Source organism: Periplaneta americana, chromosome 9 (assembly GCF_040183065.1).
Source record: "Periplaneta americana isolate PAMFEO1 chromosome 9, P.americana_PAMFEO1_priV1, whole genome shotgun sequence".
In the NCBI taxonomy this organism is placed as follows: Eukaryota; Metazoa; Arthropoda; class Insecta; order Blattodea; family Blattidae; genus Periplaneta; species Periplaneta americana.
In genome coordinates, this window is record NC_091125.1 from 13,013,212 (window position 1) to 13,033,530 (window position 20,319).

At 36.6% G+C, this 20,319-nt stretch overlaps 1 protein-coding gene across 1 annotated transcript in view; it reads right to left on the reverse strand.

The window, feature by feature from the left end:
- Positions 1 to 20,319, reverse strand: part of LOC138705785 (serine-rich adhesin for platelets-like) — a 462,846-nt gene that overhangs the window by 70,079 nt on the left and 372,448 nt on the right. Inside the window, exon 3 of the mRNA XM_069834423.1 lies at positions 4,712 to 4,770. Within this exon, the coding sequence (XP_069690524.1) occupies positions 4,712 to 4,770 (59 nt within the window). The remainder of the gene's footprint in view (positions 1 to 4,711; positions 4,771 to 20,319) is intronic.

Below are 20,319 nucleotides of genomic sequence, written 5' to 3' on the forward strand. Positions count from 1 at the left end.
TATTATTATTATTATTATTAGGACTGAAATCCCGGCGAGTCCAAGAGTGACTCTCACTAAAGGAATATGGCAAGTCTTGTCAAGATATGTCGGCTACAAGGCACATTTTCCTCGAGCACTTTTGTTGTTCCTGTCTTTCTCATCCCACAATTGCACTGTTATGTTCGTATCTGAATAGCCTTTGTAGTTCGAAGAAAACGTCAATATACATCTTATCTCTAAAGAAAGTTCCACTTTAATAATATTTTATACAAATACTTTCTTAACTTGGGCGATCTTTGATGGCTCGTAATTATGATGCATAAGGTACCCAGCGTTCTGTCATCACAACTCCGAACTGTGACAGCTGTGGAAAAATCGTTGTGACAGAGAATAGCGATTTTGTCACACTTTTTGTGTTCGGATGATTCTTGGCGATTGTGAATATTTCTCATCACCAGCTGACATATGTTTATGTTTATTGCTCTTCTGCAAATTGGTGTACAGGAGCCATGTCTTATATCGACAATACTAATTAGCGCGGCGAGTGTAAAACACGCTCTGAGCACTTTATACTGTGCTCTGAGCTGTGTTATTGCGATGTGTGGGCGCATATATTCACCCAAGAATGTTTACGAATGATTATGTGAATAATTCGTGGAATAATATAGGAAGTGCACTGTAGCGTCAGTATTAAAGAGTTGTCGACATTAACCTTTTGAGTGCGACGAAAATTAATTTGATCCCAGTTATGTTGCCCTTCAAGTTAATCCTTTGACTTGTAGTTGCCTGGACTAGGAGCTGTCACATATACGTACATCAGTCACTATCGCTATGAGTCACATATCGGTCGAAGATGTCAATTTCTCGGAGCTGTGTCTTTGGAACCATAAACACAGCCGGAACCAGCAACAAACCTGTCACAGCGACAAAATCACAGGTCTTCAAATCACACTCCAGCACTACCCAGGTTTTGTTTCATTATTAGGGACCGGATTTTTATGTAATATCAAGGTGTGAAATATGTAGGCTACATATTTATGTAAGAAAAATAAGCAGAATATGTGCCAAAATATGTAAAATCATAAAAATATTTAATATCAATATCTGACAGGTATAGGATAGGTAAGACTCTCCAGTTGTGATTTCATAGAACACCCGACTTTTTTACCGCACATTTCACACATTACTATTTTTCCATCTGTAGTGAAAGCTTCGTCCATCGCAATCCATGATTTTATATTTGTCGTTAGGGTTGAAGATACAGGGGCCATTTTCGTTATTTAAAAGCAGTAGATAAACTCACTTACACTTTAGCCTATACTGTAAGTACTAAAACTAGAGAACTGAGTGAAATCAATGACACAACAGTACTGCAAGCACTGTTTCGCTTTACTGGACTAGGAGAAAATAAGAGGAGATGTGGGACACATGCATTTTAGCTGATCCCTGTAAGAAACAAGTACCTACTAAAACCTCAAACCATAGGTATTTACAAACTGTAGTTTGAAAAGTGACATTCCTGTCCCATTCAGAAGGGTAAGATTATTCCAGCCGAGAACCATACTTTCTAATTGCTCGAAAAATCCCATTTCCGTATAAGTCTACTAAATTTAAAGTAAAGAGGTCAAGCAATAACCTGAAAAGCTATTTATTTTAATCTTTCCACATCTTTCCAGATTGTTCCTTTAATTCAGCTTCTTTTCAAAAGTCGGTTACTTTATTGCGGCTCATGCCAGACTTGTCACGGGTTTTCCCTGGAAGGATTAGGAAGCGGGTGGGTAAGATTGCAAATTGCATGGAAACGGCTTGTTAAGACGTGTGCAGAACAATAATTATAGTTCGAGACAAATCATGTCGTCCTCGTCCCAATCCACCGCATGAAGGCAACGCTACTTTTTGAGTGATTTGTAGTTGTATGAGAAAGGTTGCCTTTTGTTCACTCATATTTACAGTGGGCGGTATGGGGAAAGTACCTCTATTACTTCCTGGAACTAAGAATGTTATATTTCGTCCCGAAATACATCCTTTCTTGGGTAGGTAAAAGGCTTTTTAAATCTGTATATTTCAAATTGTAAACTTCTACAGCAGAAGTTTTTTTTTTTTATTTTAGAGAAGTAAAAATGAATAAAACCCTTAAATATGTAGATTTATGTAAGCCATAATATGTAATGTGGGGTAAATATGTAAAAATATGTAGTATCAAATTTTAATATATTAATGGTAATTACAAGATTCGCAAAGATTTGTTATTTATATACGGTTAGGTTGAAAGGAATATAAAATGTAATTACATAAAAATCCGGTCCCTATTCATTATAGTGATTCGATGTGAGCGCCGTGTGAAGCGACAAACAAGGATGTGATAACTGATAATCCAACCCCTACCAGACAGAATAACGAGTCAAGTGTCACCGTGGCTGCGGCTTCTTCATTCCTCATTCGGAGTTCCTGCAGGCTCGTGACAGAGGCCTTTATGTAACCCAATAAGAAAAAAATCGCATGGGGTGAAATTAGGGAGATCGCATTTCATGAAAGCATTGTCGATGTTTTCCACTCGTTCTATCCAACGTTCTGGAAACGCGAGATTAAGATAGTCACGAAGTTCACAGTGATAATGAGGAGGAGCTCCATCTTGCTGGTACAGGTAATCATTAGAATCTTCATTCAATTGCGCCATTAAGCACGATAGGATATGCCAGTGACTGTGGTCACTATGGAGGGGTGGAAGAAGGATGGGTCCTACAGTTTGTGATGTGACATGGCACAAAAGACATTCAACTTTGGTGAGAATCACATTGATGTTTAATAACAATGAGTGGATCTCACTACACCAAATCCGGCAAATGTGACGATTCACAGATTCACCTTTCCGCTCTCTATCGTGTTGCAGGATGCAAAAAAATTTTTCTGCACCATTAAACGGATAAACGCCACTGTTATATTGTTGCGGTCAACTAGAAAAACTACAATAAAAATAAAATAAAACGAAACAAAACCGAGAAAACTATTCTCACATATTATGCCACCTGATTCATCATAGTTTATTCCCCAGGCTATGTGCTATGAATTACTGAAAGTGGGACTTAATTTAAATACACGGTGTACGACAATTACAATTCCGAAAGGAATATGTGAAGTAATAATGGAAAACTTCTTTTTTTCCTGTCACAATCCTAAGTCATTATTGTTACATGCGTCTTTGACAAACACCAAGTGAGAGAGTTAAGATGGACAACTTTCACATGATGATGGAAAAAACCCACGTTTAGCTCGAGGCAGAGACTTAGTACATACTGTGGAGATTGATACAGTTTCCTAGTATATTTAAATTTAAGACCAAGATCAATAATTGAGGATCAAATGTATACTATACGGATCCCCACCCAAATGAAAGATCAGTTTGTGAATTTTCTTGAAGATCGAACGGTCTAATTCATTCATTGAACTCAAAGTTACGGAGTCGGAACATAGGCCCCTCCCCTGCAGCGGAGGTTTCAATACATATTACGAATTTAGTTACACTTATTTGCCAACAGGGGATAGAAGGACAAGTGGTAAGCTCATTGATTCAAACGCCACTTAGTATGCAACTAAGATATTATTAGGACGAGAGAGAGTGAGAGAGAGAGAGAGGGGGGATAATTTAGGCCACAGGCTCTAATTTAGGATACGGGACACGCCCAACCCGGAGGACTTGAACTCCGAATTTTTGCGTTCCATCGAGTCCAGCCGGATTTGAACCCACAATACTTGGGTCTAGAAGAGAGCGCTTTCCCATATATCACGGTCTAAGATAATCTAATTCACACATACATACATACATACATACATACATACATACATACATACATACATGCATGCATGCATACATACATACATACATACATACATACATACATACATACATACATACATACATACGCAAAGGAAGATTTTCTCATCCCATAAACTGTATTGTCCCCACGTCTCAACAAAGCTGGACCCAAGCGAAAACTTAATTCACGGACTTTCTGTATGTGATGTCCTATCTCGTCCTAACATTGAACTTTGCAAGCTCATTCTGCATAAAAATGTGTAAGTGTGCCTGCTTTGCTGTAAACCTGAAGTCTTCTCTCATACCCGGAAAAAGTGCTAAGGCTGAATTTTTAAGGAACATCCAAAACTAGAAAGTTGTTCCCCATCTCCATTATAAATTCGTTGCAAATTTCTGTAGTTAAAATAAGGCCGATAATGTGCAAACACTTTGCATTGAGTAATGTTCTAGATTTAATAATCCGTGGCGCTACGGCCCACGAAGGGCCAAGACCGACCAGCCGGCTGCTGGCCTCACGGCCACATGCCGAAGCAGAGGTGGACGATCATCCAAGCAGAATGGAGCTATTGTATGGTTAGCACGATGAGCCCCCCAGCCATTATAGCTGGCTTGCGTAACCGGATTTCGCTACCTATCGTAGCTCCCCAAGTGCATGACGATGCTGGGTGGGCACCGGTTTCATACACTGACCGAAATTTCACGAGAAAATTTCTTCCCCCATGAGGACTTGAACCAGCGCGCATTCCGTAACGCGAGTCCGAGGCAGGATGCCTTAGACCACAACGCCACGGCGCGGGACTTTCTAGATTTAATACCGTATAATAATAATAATAATAATAATAATAATAATAATAATAATAATAATAATAACCCATGACTTTAGAAGTTTACTCATTGTCTTTCAACTTTACTAACCTTCTGGTCCAACTTTGCCGGTTCTTTTTCCATTGTTGTTCGTCCAATGGGAGTGCCATCTGGAAAACAAAAACATTAAAATTACAAATTACGTACATTACATACTAGGAACTTCCGCTAACTTCACTGCAACAAAGACAACGAAAAGAATTTATACTACTGTATTAGATTACCAGGTTTCTAATTTTTTATGGTTCCTCTTTCTCTAGTCCATCAGTTTTTCTATAGAGGTACCGGTACCTCTTTCTCTCCACCGCTTCGTTTTAATCGTTTTATATCGTCGTTGTCGTCCTCATCATTTTAAGAAAGTGAACAATTTTCCTTGTCCAGTATGAGTATGTCACGTTTCATTCAGTCTTGTTCTGGGTCGCCTGAAATTCTTTTATCAAACTGCAAAATGTTTATAAGTTGTTGTAATAGCCTATATCTAGATCTAGAACCATATTATGTACACTACCGGTCAAAAGTTTTCGATCAGCTATGAAAACAACTATATACTTTATTTCAATGTACAAACACATCGGAAAAACTAAATAGACCAACAAAATAAATATTTTCTCTCTCTAGCATTATGATATGATAGAATATTCAAAATGAAATCCTTGTTGTGATAGGTGATCGAAAACTTTTGACCGGTAGTGTGAGTGCATCTCTTATTAATATATAACACGATCAAACTAGAGTATATGTTTAAAGTACACTTAACGAAAATTCATATGGTATAGCACAGGCATGTCAATTGATGCCCACAGGAGCAAGCGCGCGCTTTACAGTCCAGGAGAGCCTGAGCGCTTTGCAGCGGAAAGGAAAGAGACAGACGAAAGAGGTGGTATATGCCGCTTGGTCGAGCTATATTCAGGGATGGCCAGCACTGATTCAATAGATAAAGGGAAGAGAACTTATTAAAACTGTATCCATGTTAATTTTTAGATTTGCTTGAGAAGTATAAGTGCATTATAAGAATGTAAGTTTTAATTTTAATGCTCATTTTTCACAAGTTTTATTTTTTTATTCAAAAGAAATGTTTTCTCAACTTTTCGTATAGAAAAGTGAAATTTTCAGGTATAGGCCTATTTATTTAGTAACCTTACAGAATGTTTTCGTAAATCTAATATACCGTATATACGTATTACTGAAGATAGTGTATTGAAAATTTTGAAAATATTCGCATGGAAATTGTTTGTGAGGAAATGAATTAACAAAGCAACTACTGTTACACCATAAGCAAAAGATACATGCCCAGGTGTTGTAAAACTGTCAGCTCTATAGCTTCAGCACATTTCGAGAAAATAATTTAATATTCTGATGATAGGAAGTTGCTCACAAATATCACCTTAAAAGCATAATGCGATAAGAGTTTTGTTATGTAATATTAGTTACACTTAAAACAGATACAGTACCTAGGTAACTTTGCTTTGTACCGTAATATTGTTTTGATTAGTTTATTGATTACTTTTGTAAGGCTAAAGATACCATCAATATAAATTCCAACTTATCATGTCATACTCAATCTCTTTCTTTGGAATATCACTTTCTTTATGAATGATGTGTTTCATCCACTTAATACAGTATAATATTATACTACTATGGAATTTAAGTGAATATTCCTTCTTAACCCTCTATTATGTTATTAAGATTTAAAACACAAGTGCAATATTAAGAACTCAGTGTTAGTACTTTTGTTTTACATACAATATGGATAATATTAAACAGAAAGAAGCCATATAAAAATAACGACAAAAAATTTCACGTTCCGTTTGAAGTTTGTGCACCACTGTTTTCTTAATCCAACAGGTTGCTTATTCATATACATAACCCTTCCTCTTTCCATACTTAGCGCTTGCTGCCCGCGCACGACGTCAAGGTCAGAAAAATGCGCTTGCTTTGACATCACTGGTATAGTAGAAGAGGCAAGACCTGTCCTGTGACCATATCATGTGTCGTGGCTGTATCACCAATGAATATGATGGGGGGAGATAGATTTTAGTCTGAGATGAACTTCCGTATCGGTAGACTCGTATAATATTTACCGTCATGAAACAAATTCTCTTTCTGATAACTCATTCTTTCTCTTCTCTCATAGCTCACATGTCCGGTCTAGCCTTCTCATCTATAATACCCAACAATAAGTTTATTCCTACCTGTGTTTCTTTTCCTTTCCGAATAATGTTGTATAACGGACAATGTTCCGGCAAAGGTACTGTTGTTTAGTCAACTGTCCGAAGACAGGTCTGAACCTCGCAAGTGATGCCAACAACACACCACTTATGAGTCAACTAAGCCAGGAGATAATGGGTTATGATGGCCAGTTCCTTAATGTATCTTAATTTATTGTTGCAATAATCCTTTTAAAATATCGATCACATAATGTTCTGCATTGTCAAGATGAATAACAAAATATAGATTGGCAATACATTTGTGACAAAAGCAATAAATAATATAAAGATATTTTTGTAACGTTAATGTAACACTGATGTGCTATTTTGTTTATGTATGTCGTGTAGATGTATTTAATACCTGAATATTTTGTTTGAAGATGTTTTCAGTTGCAGAGGTATATCTTGTAAATGACTTCCACTGAAGGATATGCTTTATTGGTGTATTTCTGTAATAACACGGCTAAGTTAATTTGTAAAGTAATTCGTGTACGTATACTTACAAGCTAAAATGTTTGAAGTTTCGAATGGGACGTACAATTAATTTACGTAAGTAATAATTAATTTTCTTAAATGCTGGACAAATACCATATATTTACTACATAATCCTACAGAAGGGAGAAAATCGCTAGAATCGATTTCGAGTATAATTATTGCCATTTTGTTTTTCTTTCTCATAAGACCCATTACTTTTAGTAAAGGGATTATAAACACCTTTTCTGGATGAACTGACTCGTACCGGTATATAATGAATATGAACAAAATCCAGAACATTTGTCAAGGGAAATCGTTGTACAAAACCAAATGACACACCAAAACCCACTTGTCTGGCATCAAGGGTGCTAAACGTGTATATTTATATGTTAAAATCTCGAAATAGATTTTTCACAACAACACAATTCTTCCTCTATCCTTCGCTTGGGGCAGTAAAAACAGTACACTGACAACACACTCATTTCTGTAGTAGATAATGCAACAAACACAGAAATGAACAATAAGATCTTATATAAACAATAAAATTATATTTCTCATTTATTTTTATTTTACTAAGAAGGACTCGCCTATTCCCTTGCACAAGTTTCCTATTTTTAATCACATGAGTTTATATTTACTTTTATATAATTCATAACATAATATACAATTTATTTCAATATTAACAAAGTAAAGTTAAAAAGCGTCCGGCCATGGATGGCGATCCTTCCCTTAATCCTTTCATATGTGTGAATGAAAGGTGTGTAATGTCTTAAATGTTTGTATTGTATCGGAGGTGGCCCTGGCATTGTGCTCATACCTCAACCGGGTAGGTCCTCTATGTCCTTGTGTGGTCGGAAAGTATGTAGATGATCCAATAGATTAATTCCCCTCCGGACGGGTCGCGGCCCTGTAAAGCCCGTGTGGCGTGGGTCGTATGAATGAACCTAAAAGGGAGAGGTTAAACTAAGGTATAGAAAGAAAGAACGTTAAAAAGCTGTTAATTTAACAGATCATCAGTAATTAATTTGTCTTGATTGGCGAACATATTTTTAATTTTTGCCTTATGTTTTCCTTTCTTGTTGGCCTATTTCTGTGTACGCCTTCGCTGTAGCTTCATATTTCACCTCTCAAGGTTTTTCCTAACATTTTATGTGGATATTAGACATGGGAAACAAAGAAAATTCGTAATATTTACACTAGCACTTTGTTTTTTCTATATTAGCCCTAATAAAATAAGAAAGCATACAGCATATAGCAGTGTTCCGCAAACTGGTGTGCTGCGGCACACTGGTGTGTCTTCACAAGGTGAAAGGTGTAACGTGAAAATTAATTAAAATTAAAATGATGTGAAGACAAAACATGCTTAATACCCGAGTGTGTTGTGTATGGTAAGAAACTCAGTAGTGCTGCTTTGATTTGCAATAAATTGAAACGACATTTGTTAACAAAACATTTCTTTCTGTCAAGCAAAGATGTATTTTCGTCGGTTGTTGAAACAAAAGAAAGAAAAAAAAAAACAAGTGAAGTTCATGACGACGTCGGTACGTGTTTCGCAAAAAAAAATTCAGGAAGCTAGTTATAAGGTAGTCAAATTTATTGTAAAGGCAAAAAAAAAAAAAAAAAAAAAAAAAAGTCTGCCTGTAAAGGTATGGTGAAAATAATCCTGGGTTCAGAAGCTGCTAGTGAAATTTAAAACATTCCTCTCTCTGCTGACACAATCAGCCGCCGAGTTAGTGACATGTCCAGTGACATCGAAGACTTATGAAGAAGAAAATAAAGAACAACCAGAAGTTCTCACTTCAGATCGACGAGTCCGCCGATATTAGCGGTCACGCACAACTTCTTTCTACATTCGTTACATTTATGTCGATGTAACTGCAAGTATTTTTTTTAACAACGAACTGCCCTAGCAAGCAACTGGTGAAGAAATATTTCGTATAACTAATGAATATGTGGTCCGTAATGAATTAACATGGGAGGATTGCGTTAGTGTTTGTACAGACAGAGCCGTTTCTATGACAGGCCGAGTTAAAAGATTCGTGGCTAAAGTAGGTGAAGTAAATCCTAACATAGGGAGCGACCACTGTCTCACTCACCGCGAAGCCATTGTTGCTAAGTCTTTACCATCTCCTCTGAAAATTGTGATGGACGAAGTAGTAAAAATCGTGAACTTCATCAAATCGCGGCCCCAAAATAAGCGGATTTTTTTTCGTTTTGGTCAGGAAATGGGATTAGAGCACCCCTGCTACATACAAAAGTGCGATGGTTATCACGAGGTTAAGTGTTAGCGCGATGTTTGAACATAAAAGTAGGTACTTGCATTTTTTGCTATTATATTTTGGTTGTCAATAAGGAGTGAATACCAGGCTATCTCCGAAATGGCATTTAATATGTTATTGTCATTTTCAACTACATATGTGTTAACTGGGCTTCTCGACGTTAACTGAAATTAAAACATCAAAGAGGGAGAGACTCAAATCCATCGATGAAATGAGGCTTGCATTGTTAACGATTCTGCTACGAATCAGCTTTCTGTGTGCAGCTAAGCAGGTCCAAGTATCACATTGAAGGTATGAGTAGAGTTATTTACTTCAATATTAGTAACAGAATCGTGTATTTTGTACAGTGAATTAAAGTTCATAAATTGTTAATAAATGCAGGAGTCGATTTCTGTTTTATAATAATGATAATGACAATAATAACAATAGCAATAATAATAATAATAATAATAATAATAATAATAATAATAATAATAATAAATTTGATTGTATTACGAGTCACATCATAATATGTTTTTGAGGGGATTAACATTTTGGTGTGCAGTGTTGAGTCTAGGTCCGTCTAGGGTGTGCCGTGAATAGCAAAAAGTTGCGGAACACTGCCATATAGTATGTACTATATAACTGTGAAGAGTTTAGCTTTCGTAATCGTGTACAGAAATTTAATTTCGAAGCATGGAAGAAATTCAATCTCAACACATGGTTGTAAAATCCAAAATCTTCTTCGCGTTTAAAAGTCTGAAACAGCTGCACATTAATTCATCCTATACATTTTCTTGCGTAGTCTTTGCTTCTACAGATTAAATTTATTAGCAATGATGTCCGTTTGTTGTCGTAAGAAAATTACGGGGGAAATCCAGCCCGAAGTTGTCTGGGAAATTCCAGTCCTTGTCTTATCCACGCATTGAAATTCCCAGCCACATTAATCAAGATACATACTACTAAATCAGTGTAGGATAAAAGCTGAATATAAACGTATCACATGTTCTATTACTACTGATGTTCTGTGAACGACATAACGAGATTGTACATTCTGCATCAAAATGTTCATGATATCCTGGGATTGTTTACATTTAGATTACATATAAAACATTATTTATAGAATAATGAGTAGAAAGGAGTAGTTTTCCAGATATCATAGTTTCCGAGACATCAAAGTTTGAAGAAAACACCAGTTGCCGTTGTCTGCTGAATCCCAATTTCGACCGATGTATTTCTAGAATATGTTCAAAAGAAGATGAAAGAAGCAGTAAGCTATAACTCTGCCATTTCTTCCGATTTGTTTGTACTGCAGTATGTCATTACTGTAAACGCATATGAAACCGTGTACCAGCTAACACCTATCAATGCTAAACGTTTCATGATTTTCTACGTGGTAAATTATAACGTTGCATTTCCCACTGGCGAATGAAATGACAAAAGTATTACCAAGTGACGTAAACTTTCTGATTTTTGACTCAGTAGGCAGCCACATGGGCGTGCCTGGTGGGGGGTTGGGGGTCTGGACCCTCCTCCCCATTTTCTGGCACGAAGCTGTTTGATATCTGTAATTTTAAATTATATTTTGTATTTTTATTTTGAACTCAGCGCCTCTACTGGGAGGTTAGAATGCTAACCGATATTTTAATAATTTCATCAATCGACGCCTATGCTACATCGAAGCTAATGATAGCAGTGACAATTACCATAAGCTGTGATTTGAATGTTTTATACACACTTGCACTTCTGATGGCTAGTGATATAATTGAAGTTCTTGAAACTTTGAACTAACCTTTCAGAGTCGCCAGCAGACTTAGTGGACTAATGTTAGCAGTGACATTGGTAGAATGTACAATTTCAGATGATAGAAATGAAGATACATTTCATGAACTTTTCAAACAAGTCATGGATGAGATTGAAGAATTGGAATTGCAACCAGTAAAACTCTCCAGGGAAAGAAACACACCAAAAAGACTGTGGTCCAGCTGAAGAGTATTCACCAGAAAACACTGAAGAATACTATCGTCTTGAATACTTTAAAATCACTGAAGCTGCTTCGATAGGATTGAAAACACGTTTTGGTCAAGAGGGACTATAAAAAGTGGAATGGATGGAGAAAATCGTAATCGGCAGAGGCAGCATTGAAATTCCCAGTGACTTAAAACATCTACCCTGAATTTGATTTAGAGTCACTCAGTGTGGAACTTAAAATGTATAAGAAGAAATTCTGCTAAGACTCCTTCAATGCTGTTCTAAACTTTTTCAGAGGATTGTATCCTCATATGAGGCTAAATTGTACACAACATATTACTTAGATATACATATATGCTTTTAAAATTATGCCCTACCTGTAATTAACAGTGGTAGTAATGTGATAATGTTATATAAATTGCTGGTGCAGCCTATTTAGTTATTTCCTGAGTTTTATCTAAAGTGGTTAAAATATAATTGTTTAATGTCTTATTTACTTTGTTATCAAGTTTAGAAGACATAGAAAACATTACAAATTAAAATTAATAGCAGGCCTAAAATACCGTGCTGTACTATATAATACTGACCTGCAGTAATTACAAGAAATTGTTCAATAACATGGAAATTCGGCTTGAGACTTATGATTGAGTTGCCAAGTTCTTTATGGGAGGTAGAACTGTCATTTAGTACCCTCAGAAGACTGAAAACCTATCTGAGAGGCACAAAGACACGAAAGAGACTGAACCATTTTGTTGTTTGCCGCACTAACAAAACAGAAGTTGACAAGTTAGAAACTCGCGATGTTGTGGACACTTTTATAACTACTAATGAAAGGAAGAAACAAGTATTTGGTAAGGTGTAAATTGAAATAATTTGCAACCATATCTCATTGAAGGATCACCAGTAATAAGTTGTAAAGTATATTACCTGTTTTTAAAAAAAGGAAAGTGAATAAATTCTACTATCCTACGTATTAAACATTACATGTAAAGTAAGGACATTCATTTTGTCCACATTGGACTTTTCAAAATCTTAAGACCCCCCCACTTCAATTTTTAGCCACGTACGCCAATGGACAGCCAGCAAATAGTGCGTCATGTGACCAGAAGTGATCACTTTTAGGAATTATTTTTTGTATATTTATATTGTGACTTTGAATTAAAAAAAATAATGTTACTTTTATTTATAACTAGAATGACTTTCTATAACTGAATTTAAACACTCCCGTCAACTATGGGTATTTCACTCCACACAGCAACACAGTATTCGTTTTTGCACTCCACAGACGACACTGACAATTCACTTGGATTATTGAGAACAACAGTGTACTCCTAATTTCAACTAATCTTCACAAAGCACTATTTACAAAACAAAACTGTCAGTTTTCAGTTCACAGTTCGTTTGCCTTGGCTAGTTCTTCTAGCTCATTCACTCAAGTTCACAGTATATCGAACCCAAGACTTCCAGAGACAGTCCACTGAACTTCGAATTGAGACTTCCAACTGGGTTGCTTCTGCCTGGACGCTCACTGCTGCTTCACAAACTCACTCAAGTCGAACCCCGGTCTCGAAGGCTGCTTCACAAAAACTGACTGGCTTGCTGTCCAAACTAAACTGGCTTTGGCCTTCTTCGCGTCTTCTATTTATTACTAAACCATAGTTTCCAGAAAGTACTGTTTCGAGTGTCTTCCACCTGTTACTCGCGGCTTCTGTTTCTGGACGATTCTGTTCGGGAGGTTTCGTTCCCCCCTTTACCTCGCCAGCGCAGAACCTGCAGCTTTGCGTCCTCTTTGCTTCGCGCCGCAGTGCCCGCCGACTTGCGTCTTTCCCCTCTACGCCGTCTGTCGCGCGCCCGCCCTTCTGTGGGATGCGTGATCGACTCCAGAGGCAGCGAGAACTTTCCATCATGGTTGCCACAATATATTCAAAACACTGAAACCTATGACTCTGTTTATTTAGATATTTTAGGCCCAGTTTCCTCGCCCAATGCCCCAGTAGATTATATTTTATTAGACAACCAATATAAGAAAATCGGCAGGCTATATGAACTCTGTGGAATCGAGATACTATCCTCTAGCACAAAAAAAACTTTGTTCCTAGTTTGTAAAATGTTGAAACTAACAATGAAAAGAAATTAATATTTATAAGGCGTGTGTAAAAATCAAGACAATTCATTTCACGATCGAAGAAAGCGGTTCACAGGAAGATATTATTCATTATTAGACTGCGGAACTTCATGAAATTGCATGTTTTATTGATCTGGCATACTGAAAAAGTAAAAGTAGTTCTTTTCCGATCGTGATTTTTAAGTTCGGATGAAGCCAACTTTACTTTAATCTACGTAAAGATTATTATTTTTTGGCCCTCCAGAATACATCTGTTATGGTATCAATTAATATTAGAGAAGAAAAATCCGCTCCGGCGCCGGGGATCGAACCCAGGCCCTTGGTTCTACATACCAAGCACTCTCATCATTGAGCTATGCCGAAGTTCAATCCACAGCACCGGATCGAACCCCGCTCCTCCAGTGTTTTTTCCCTTTGTGGCATGACTCCGAGTTGGGCATGTATGCTAACATTTTATATTATACAAGAAGGGCACTCTGTTGACTGATTTGATGGCCGGGATTCCACAATAATATGCACAGTAATCTATACAGTAATATACACTGTTGCTCGAAGAATCTACGTAAAAATTATTTTTTTTTGGTCCTACAGAATAGGGTAAACATTGGTAATTTCGTGATAATTTCATGAAAACTAATTTAAAATGCAAATGTGTAAATATATCCTTATTCCGATTTTTTCATCTAAAAGACGATAACTTGCTGTAAAAATCTGGAGACATAAAAGATTGGATACGTTCTTGAATATGAGCCAAAAATCACTTTTACAACTTAAGCTGAAAGGTTGGTTATTTCGTGATAACCTTGATAATTTCGTGATATTGCATTGATAATTTCGTGAGAGGTAGACGAATTGTGGAAAAATTCATTAAAGTCAAATGAAATTCTCATTTATTGTTACAAGACTTCAAACATAGTAATTCCGTCTAATATTCATAGCAAGAAAACATAGAAATACATATCAACACATAATAAGAATGAAATCACAGTAAAAATTGAATTGAAAAGGGATCTTCTTTGCCCTGAAAGGGTGAACACTTATATTACGGACTTTACTATAGCCAATATTACTAGGGTAACTCCAAAAGTAATGCATAACGTTTGCTTAAAAATTATATTTTTAACCTACAGCTTTGCTATTTTCACAGAATGTAGATGCGTCCTTAAGGAACAAAATGTCACTTATCCACATAATCCCTGTCCCTTTCAACTGCCTTACGTAACCTAGGAACGAGGCCCTGTAGACCAGCACTTTATAAGTCTGGACCAACACGTCTGAGCCACTCTTGAGCAGCGTGCACAAGGGAGTCATCTTCTAACCTCGTTCCGCGAAGGGATCCTTCAGTTTACCAAAGAGATGGTAATCGCACGGTGCCAGTTCAGGACTGTAAGGCGGCTGTTTCAGTGTTGTCTATCTGAATTTTCTGATCTGGTCTGTGGTCTTGTGACTGACATATGGCTGTGCGTTGTCGTGCAATATCAGAACATCCTGCTTCTCCCGATGTCGTCGAACACGACTCAGTCGAACTTGAAGTTTCTTGAGAGTTGCAACATACCCGTCAGAATTAATGGTGGTTCCGTGTGGCATGATGTCCACAAGCAAGAGTCCTTCTGAATCGAAAAACACAGTAGCCATAACGTTTCCTGCCAAAGGAGTACTTTTGAATTTCTATTTCTTTGGTGAATTTGCATGATGCCACTCCATTGTCTGCCTCTGTCTCCGGTCCAAAATGGTGGAGCCATGTTCCATCTTCTGTCACAATTCTTGCAAGTAAGTCATCTAGCACTTATCATTGACACTTAGCATGATAACAAATCACACAGAAGCTACACTGAACCCATTGCGTCTCTGTTTTCTTTTTTGTTATCACATCTTGTCTTCAGATTTCTACAATTCCTATTGTAATACAATTTTTAAAATAGTATAAAATGTAACACTTAATGCTCAACAAAATTTCGCCTCAAACAGCTAAGATTTCTATCAGTAAAGCTAAGCCTATATGGCGACTACAGATGTATCCAAAATTCCAAAAACATTTATTAAAATTTCATGAAGATACAATAAATCTTTGTACCAAATATCATATGCTTACCTTTACTAATAAGCCTGTAATGTAATTACAAACATCCATAAAATTTGTATGCCTGAGAAGTCGACGCAAACTTGCTCTCTCCAAACATGAAAGCTCATTGAAGCAACTACAATAGTCACAAAAAGCTTAGCTGTATGTTTCTGGAAACTGGACAACATATGCAATCCCTTGGCGGAAATTTGGATCTCGTAACACCATTGGTTAGTTCACGAAAGAGCAAAGAAAAAGTATCACGAAATAACCACTGGCACGAAATTACCAATGTTTACCCTACATGTGTTAAATGTTTAATTGTTACCATAACAGATGTATTCTGTAGAATCAAAAATAATAATCTTTACGTAGATTCTTCGAGCAACAGTGCAGATTACTGTGGAATCCCGGCCACCAAGTCACTCAACTGAGTGCGCTCCTTGTATAATGGCAGTTGACTTAATATAAAATGTCAGCATACATGCCCAACTTGGAGTCAGGCCACAAAGGGAAAAAAACACTGGCGGAGAGGGGTTCGATTCGGTGCTCTGGATTGAACTTCGGCGTAGCTCAATGATGAGAGCCCTTGGTACGTAGAACCAAGGACCCCGGCGCCGGAGCGAATTTTTCTCCTGTAATATTAATTGCAACTTAATTTTGCATAAATGTATATTTAAAGGGGTTTCCGTTTAAAATGCATATATATTTTTATTTTGTATATTTAAATGCATATATTAACGTCTTTCCTTGTTTTTCCCGATTTATTATAAGATTTCAAAATTTCTCTGTGATCAAAATAAGAATAATTTTAAGAAATATAAAAATTATGTTTCGGAAAACGTATTATGTGTCTATCACGTGTTAAATTTTATATTACATTGTTAACATGTTTCGGCCTGCTATTGGCCATCTTCAGAACTGGTTGTCGCTGGTCTTGGCGCCTTTTGTTTTGTCTCCTGTGGGGGTGTGTTTATGTAGTGTAATGTGTAGTCAAAGAGTGTGTGTGTTCTGAAATTGAGTTGTGTGTTGAGAATTTCATTTGGATGTGTTTTTGTGTGTCTGTATATTTCGTATTGTTCTAGTGTGTTTAGTTTCTGGCACTTTGATTGGATGTGTATAATTTCCATGTCTGTGTTGATGTCTCTGCAGGTTTGGTTGGCATTTGTGATGTGTTCTGCATATGTGGAAATGTTTTGTAATTTTGTTATGGCTGTGATGTGTTCTTTGTAACGTGTTTGAAATGATCTGCCTGTCTTTCCTATGTAGACGTTGTTGCAGGTGTTACATTTGAGTTTGTATACGCCTGTGTGGTTGTATTTGTTTGTTTGTGTTGTTTGTTGTTGAGATGTTTTGTAGAGTATTATTTGTTCTGTATGCGATGTTGTAATTTAGTTTCTTGAATAAGGTTGCAATCTTGTGTGTGTTTTTGTTTTCGTATGTTAGTGAGATGTATTTTTTTTATGTTCTTGTGTTTGTATTGTATTCTTATGTTTTTTGTGGTTATGTTTTGTCTTTCGTATTATGTTGTTTATTATGTTGGGGTTGTATCCGTTTTCTTGTGCTATGTATTTGATTGTGTTTAGCTCTTCTTTGTAATCATGTTGGTTCATTGGTATGTTGAGAAATTCTACACATCCAACCAAAAAGCCAGAAACTAAACACACTAGAATAACACGAAATATATAGACATACAAAAACACATCCAAATGAAATTCTCAAAACACAATTCAATTTCAGAACATACACACTCTTTGACTCCACATTAGCCTACACTACACAAACACACCACTACAGGAAACAAAACAAAGACGCCAAGACCAGCAACAACCAGTTCTGAAGATGGCCACTAGCAGGCCGAAACATGTTAACAAGGTAATATAAAATTTAACACGTGAAAGACCCATAATACGTTTTCCGAAGTAGTATAGTGTTAAAAGTTGTGTTATCAAGACGTATAAAAATTATGTGATAAATAAAACCAGTAATTATTTAACTTAATTACTGTTGAAGATATGAAATTGTTGCGTCGAAATGCTTGTCCTTAGTGTATAAGTTGGGTCGGTTTTCACTTTGACATGAGGCTAGCTGGTGCTCTGTATATGTAATAGTCGTGTAAATGTAATTTTTCAGGAGCCAGGGAGAAAATACGCGTTGCCTAGATGTTATTCAGACTTTTAGCACCTTTTACTCTGATTTCGTAAAAACAAAAATTAATATATTTAGACATCTGAGACAATAAAGTCATTTATCGTTGAGGTCATGAAATATTGCTGCGAAGACGCTGCTAGTGTTCTCTGAATTCATAGACATAAAACTGAATGCATTTTAACACCTGCGACAATGAAGTCTGGCGGAGTGTAAATTTTCATTTCAACAAGTTTTACTGCACAATCAAGCGAAGAACAAGAACCAGTACATGATCGATATCGATCTGCTTACAAGTTCAATCGCCTACATGCCGAAAGAAAAAAGTAGCAGAAAAGATTTTTTGAAGAAATGGGTTTCTGAAGACAAATGTTTTTCTACTGATTGGAAAATCGTCTTCTGTGCAATATGGCTTCTTAATACTTATTACTTTAAACTATTTTCATTTATATCGTATTAGTAAACCTCTAAAATATACTTTTTACTGCATATACTGCATTTTAGCGAATATTTCTACAGTTTTTACCACAAAGTTACGTACATATTTTCAGGTTATTTAGTGCATAAAGTTCCTTGGTCTATTCATTCTTCAAGAAACCCTTTACATTTGCTGACTTCTCCTCAGAATCGTCATTCGATATAAGGATATTCGTCATTTTTCCTGTAGTTGGTAAGCGTTCTTGCGGTAGAACTACTTTCTGATATCGCGCAGGTTATAATAACTCACATTCTGAATATCTTCGCAGTAGTGATTTCGCATCTGATTCTTTATAAACGCAACAGATGATAGCTCGAGAATTCCACATACGGACTGTATGGTAGTGGAACAGCAATTAAAAAATCTTCTTATCGATTCTCTCTGCGTTTAGTAAGCATTACGAGGTCATACGTTGTTTTGGAGAATTTCTTTGTATCTCCCGAAATGATTATCATCCAGTGCGATGGTTCTAGTTAAAACGTTCAGTTAGTTAATGGGATTTAAAAAGGGCGCGTCAACTACTATGGCTTTTTGTGCCCTTATCTAAAATTCTTTCAAAAATACAAACACAAATCACTACCATAAGTTGAATTCAAACATGAATTAAAAACGCTGTCATATTAAAAAATGAGGTACGCAAATGGATTGTCAACAAGGTGATTCATAAAAATAATAAAAAATGATAATTTCTTTAAAAGGCAGTGTTTAAAAAAGAAATTAAAATTCTATAAAATATTCGGATGTAGAAGGTCCGAAACGTGAAGTATAGGCCTACGTAAAAACAAAAATAAAATAACAAATATTACCTCCAGTTGTAAAGGATCCGGAGGGTAAGCAACAACGCGTCAATAAAATCTAAATCACCCTGTCAAGTTCTCTACTAGATAAAAATCTCAGAACTACATTTGTAGAATTAAACTCACGTAGAGTCGGCCGAATTGCGTTTTGTCCACGGATACGGTCATATTTCCTGCAATGCAATAAAAATTGTTCGACTGTAAGTGGTACATGACTGTAAGTGGTACGGTTGAGGCTCGCCACGTAGGAGATGGTCATGTGTCAGACGACTTTGGCCAATCCTCAACCGGGTAAGTAAAACTTCTTCGTGTCGTAACGCTCTTGTGGACGAATCCCAAACTCAAACAGTATTCTTGATAGTTCACTATTTATTTCCCTCTTGTGCATATCATTCTCCTTCTCACTGCCACCATATTTTATATTTGAAGTAATTTTGAGTGACTTGCCACCTCTCGCGGCAATACACCTGAGAGTCATTCATAGGACCGTCCTTTGCTGCAGATCCAAAACGTTAAAGATACTACTTCGTGTACTGCATGATACCGTACATAAATATGCAGGGAAGGAAGAAGCTAATCTCTAACGCATAATCTCAAATAGGAAAGAATGGTTAGCATCTTCTGTTCCACTAATCACGTTACTGGGCGATGATACCCTGGCCTTTGATTTTATAAATTCATAGTGCTTTATATAAATCCAAAATTATTTACTTTACCTAAACAAAATGCAGTAACTAATCAATAATAAGTTATATTATCCGGCATTGTTTACGACGTTCTGGCAGTTTTTCGATTCCACCACTGAAGAAATCCGGTGGTTTACAATTGAAGAAATCGTCAAGCAGCATCGTTATTGAAGGAGTTCCTAGGAGATTGTTGGATAAAGCGGAAAGATGAAAATATGTTGGGCCAAGATAAATGGAATAGGGTAGATGTGGAATAACCTCCCATCCGCGCTCTTTGATAACCGCTTTTGTAACGTTTGTGGATGGGCATTCTCATGCTGCAAAATCATTTGATGCAGTCTTCCACCAATTTGGGTCAGCAATGATGGTTCCATTCCTCGGAAGAAATTCATAATGGATGATTCCTTTTTCCCACCAGATACATATAGGCCTAAGCCTACGTAGATGGACAAC